At 38.0% G+C, this 4,362-nt stretch overlaps 1 protein-coding gene across 1 annotated transcript; it reads right to left on the minus strand.

Moving 5' to 3' along the window:
• Positions 1-211: 211 nt before the first annotated feature.
• LOC126612591 (plastidic ATP/ADP-transporter-like) lies at positions 212-3,652 on the minus strand. The gene is made up of 5 exons (XM_050281051.1): positions 2,731-3,652; positions 2,090-2,344; positions 1,495-1,638; positions 1,062-1,409; positions 212-812 (listed from the first exon to the last, which is right to left on the minus strand). Exons 1-5 carry the CDS (start codon positions 3,496-3,498, stop codon positions 456-458), a joined length of 1,872 nt encoding a protein of 623 aa, XP_050137008.1. The 5' UTR covers positions 3,499-3,652; the 3' UTR covers positions 212-455.
• Between the last annotated feature and the right edge of the window lie 710 nt (positions 3,653-4,362).

Consider the following 4,362-nt stretch of genomic DNA (forward strand, 5'->3'; position numbering starts at 1 on the left):
AAACAATGTTGATGTGATTTAACTGTGACCGCACAAATAGGAAGAAATGAGTGTATGGAAAGTGGGAGGGCAGAGAAACCAGGTCCGTATTCAAATTTCCGGTCCAACTTAAAAAATAATATAAAACTGAATGGATCCAGTTTGTCGTTAAATAACCCAGAAAGAAAACAAAAATAATAATCTGAGAAAATAATAATGATACCACATAAGATTCGAAATCAACGAAGTTTATTTCATTGACGAATCAAATATTTCTACAAAATATTTAGAAGCAACTTCAACTAAACAGATAATGTAATTTCAGTATCTATGGAAAACTGGACTTTGAAGAAGTCATAAGCTGCTTATTTTCAAAGCAAACTAAGATCCTACAAACCAATAACTTCACCAAATATTGCCTCTAGATCCCATCAACCCCACTGATTCTTTTAAGTTTGGAAATCAAACACGACACGTTACATGTTGCGCGGAGGTTTAGTTCCACCGGTTGAGTCTCCGGCTGTTGGGTTCAGCACTGAGTCGCTGGCAAGAGAACCGTTCCCTCCTCCCTCTTGAGCCACAACTGGGATCTTAACTGCCGCTCTTTCCATCTCCTTCTCGAGCTCTTCCTCCTGTCGCAGTGCAGTGAACTGTTTGTCTAGGGAACTGGCTGCTGCCAGCCATGCAAGAACAATCACCAGTAGTACTCCTCCGAGGTAAGGTGTCGAGTTGGCGAGTGATCCGAAGGTTAAAATCATAAACTGCTGAATCAGAGCACCACCAGACTTCCCCAATGGGTTGCAGACAACATCAATGGCCGCCTTTCCTTTAACCTATGGCAAGAATTTAACAAGGAATGTAAAGACAAAAGGCCTCAAAAGGAAACTCAAATTAGAAAACTCGAACTTTTCCCGGATTAATGTGGTTAACAAATGACAGAAACCTCCCCTCTACAAAGATAAGATCCATAATTCAATTCGCCTGTCTTAACTGATAGGTGAAACCAATAGCTAAAAACAGCAATATATGACACTATTTGCGAAGCCAAATTCTAAACCGCAAGTAAGAGTAAGAATCCAAACCTTGGTGTCCTCATCCAAGGGAATGTATGCCATTTCTTTGCATGGGTCAAACAAGCTGTACTTGGCACTCTTGCTGAAAATGTTTTGCAGAGCACCCACATATACTGCTGCAAGAAGAGGAGTCATCCCGAGGCTTGCAATAGCTGGTGAAAGTGGGCCACCGAACAATATCAAAGAGAAGAAACCAACTCCAGTGAGAAGTAGCACTGTAGGTGTGATCTTTGCAGCAACTCCCCATCCATACTTTTCGAATATAACTTGGCTGAGCAACATCATTGTGAATGTTGCTATTCCGGTGGCAGTTGAGAAGTCGCCCATGAAAGAAGAGTACTCATTTGGGCTTGGAAACTGCACAAGTAGAGTAGCAAGAGAGAGAGGCCAATTAGTAAACAATAAAATAGGCAAATATCACGTCAATCGGGTTACAGTATACCTGAGCTTTGAGCTTCGATTTCCATGTAACCTCCACAACGTTGATACTGATACCATATGCAACCACCAAAGTGGCAAGATCACGGATGTATGGTGAAGACACCAAAAATTTCAAACTCTCCATTGTCCCCATCTTTGGCTTCTCCTGCGAAGTAAATGAGAGTTAAAAAAGATGCATCAGGTCCAAATATAGGGTTTTGAATTGAAGATATATTCATATTTTCGGAATTCCTTTTGTATAAAAAAAAAATTAAAACTAGGGACAATGGTGTCACTTCATAACAAATGAAGCATTACTCAACTAATATAAAACTTCCATCCATGCCATAAGAGTTATTACCAATACAATGAGAAACAAATATGGCTTCGTGAAGATTTAAAAGAAAAAAAATATGGCTTTAATACATTTCGGAATCATTCAAGCACTTAATAACCAAAATTAAGAAAATAGAAAACAACTAAACAAGTGACCGGAATATGTACAAGCTAGTAAACAATAAGATGTTACTTTTTCAACATGGTGCTCATAAACAGAAGAGGCCTAATGTCAGGACCAAAAATAACAGATTCATGCAGATGCGACAAAAAGATATTACCTTCTTCTTCTTGCTACGGGTGGGAAGAGGAACGTAAGCGTTTACCCACCAGTATAGGCCACAGATAGCGAACCCCAACATCACCACAATGCTCATCATCCCCCTTAAGGACATAGCCCAGCCATCAACTCCAGGACCCAAATTTTGCCTCAGTTTAGAGAAATACTTAACTGTTCTGCCTGAGAAAATTAAAGCAACATTCGCTCCCAATCCAAAAAGAGGGTAGAACCTCTTTGCTTCCTCAACGGTAGTTATCTGCACAATAAAATGTAAGATGAAAAAACAAATTCCGATACAAATCACAGGATATAAACATGCTTTGAAAGCCAGAACCTTTGAGCAGAAAAGTTAGTTCTTGTTCAATCAGCTGTGCCAAATAGCAGATAAAGACACCCAAAAAGGAATAGCATATTTTGCCTGCTTATTAAATAAAACAAGCTTCCAATTCCAATCTTAAAAAACATTTCAGAGCAACTCACACATCGCACAGACATATATCGTAGATTGTTCTCACATAATTCCCCAATCCTAAACAAATATATACAAAACTAAGATGTATGGCAGAAAATAATCATCAAACAATCATCAATTCATCCCAAAATTATATTCTTGGTAAGATAAGATTATGTCAACGAAATTACCTGATTGGCAAAACCCCAGAAAAGCACAGAAATCACCACACTCCCCCACAATTCAGCCATGACATAGAACAAACAAAAGCTCCAAATCCTCAAAATTGCAAGAGGACCGAGGAATCTCGGGCCAAGAACGTTGAGAAGACTATCAGCAAGGGCTTCAGGGTGGATATAGCCGCTGAGCGGATACAGGACGAATCCAAACGCCCCGAAAAAGGCGATAAAGGGAAGAATAACAGAGTAGAAGAGAGCCTTTTTGGACAAAACATTAGAGAGTTTTGTGTAGAGCAGCATAAACCCAACAGCCATAGGAAGATTCACCCAAGTCTTCAAAAATGGTATAATTTCTGCACTGCTCCCTTTGGCTGTCACAACCAACACATCCTTTGTGTCCCTGAGGATTGTGTAATTGAACAAAATACAAAAGAACATCAACCCAAGTGGGATGATTTTCTTGAAAGTCACAGTCTCAATCCCAAAGACTTTGGGCTTCTCAGGTTCCCCAAATGCTGGCTGCCCATCACCTGGTGAAGCAGCAGCTGCAGCCTCAGCCCTGCAGATGAACAAGTTCCTCTCTTTTGGGACAACCCCATAATTTTTTGGGACAAAGCTTGGAAATTTCTGGAACCCATTGGAGGATAGAGAAAACCCAGCTGGGGTTTTGGGTTTTGTGGAGAAAAATCTCTGCTTTAATCCCAAAGAAGATTGAAAAACCCTGGTTCTGGGATTTGAGGGAAGAGAGAGAAGCCCTTTGGTTTGTAGGACACCCTCCATGTCTCCCTTCTCCTAGGCTCCTACAGGAAAATACACAGGTAGGTTTTCTCAGGAGAAGAACATGAAGAGAGAGAGAGAAGGGGATTGAAGAGGGGGGAGAGATAGGGTGGCTGGCTCAAGAAAATGGATTTGATTTTCAGAGAAGTGTAAAGGGCAGATACAAATATATATATTTATATTTTTATGGAAAATGAAAAAACAAATACAAATTTAAGTGCAGATTTTTTTTCCAAGTTTGGAAGATTAAATTAAAATTTGGGTTCTGTAACATGTGAATCATAACCAGCAAGATAAATCTCTGTCAATGAAGAGAAGGCATAAAATTAAATTAAGGTTTTTTAGTCAAAATAATTTTTGAGATTTGCATAATATATTACTTTGCTTTTTAGGATTTGAAATCAATAGAAGTGTTCCTTAATATTATTCACCACTAATCATTTTAGTTCTTGCACGCAAAATTATGCTAAATAAAGATCAAAATAACAAATATACCTTCAATTTAATAAACAATGGGCCAAAATTATTTAATAAAAATTAAGGGTATTTCAATCATTCTATTCTAATTTAATAGAGATTTCCAATGAATGACCAATATGATTAATGGCAAACAAGCTCAGGGACCAATTCTATTGATTTCAAATCTCATAGATTAAAATGAGGAGTTATGCAGATTTCAGGAACCATTTTGACCAAAAAATAAATTCACTATTCAACTATTTTTTTGATAAATTAACTCTCTAAACTTTAAAAAATTCGCCAATAAATCGCTTGCTGTCAAATTTTAACAATTTTCATCACTCATGTCAAATTGAAGGGAAAATTAATCTTCTCATGGGAATAAAACTTAACACCTTTCACTCATAA

Source organism: Malus sylvestris, chromosome 17 (genome assembly GCF_916048215.2).
Source record: "Malus sylvestris chromosome 17, drMalSylv7.2, whole genome shotgun sequence".
Lineage (NCBI taxonomy): Eukaryota > Viridiplantae > Streptophyta > Magnoliopsida > Rosales > Rosaceae > Malus > Malus sylvestris.

Excerpts from the sequence above, each read along its gene's own strand:
- LOC126612591 (XM_050281051.1), bottom strand. The coding sequence starts at position 3,498 with ATGGAGGGTGTCCTACAAACCAAAGGGCTTCTCTCTCTTCCCTCAAAT. Across the intron at positions 2,345-2,730 it reads TCTGGGGTTTTGCCAATCAG|ATAACTACCGTTGAGGAAGC; the intron begins GTAATTTCGTTG and ends TTTATTGTGCAG. Across the intron at positions 1,410-1,494 it reads AATCGAAGCTCAAAGCTCAG|TTTCCAAGCCCAAATGAGTA; the intron begins GTATACTGTAAC and ends CTACTTGTGCAG.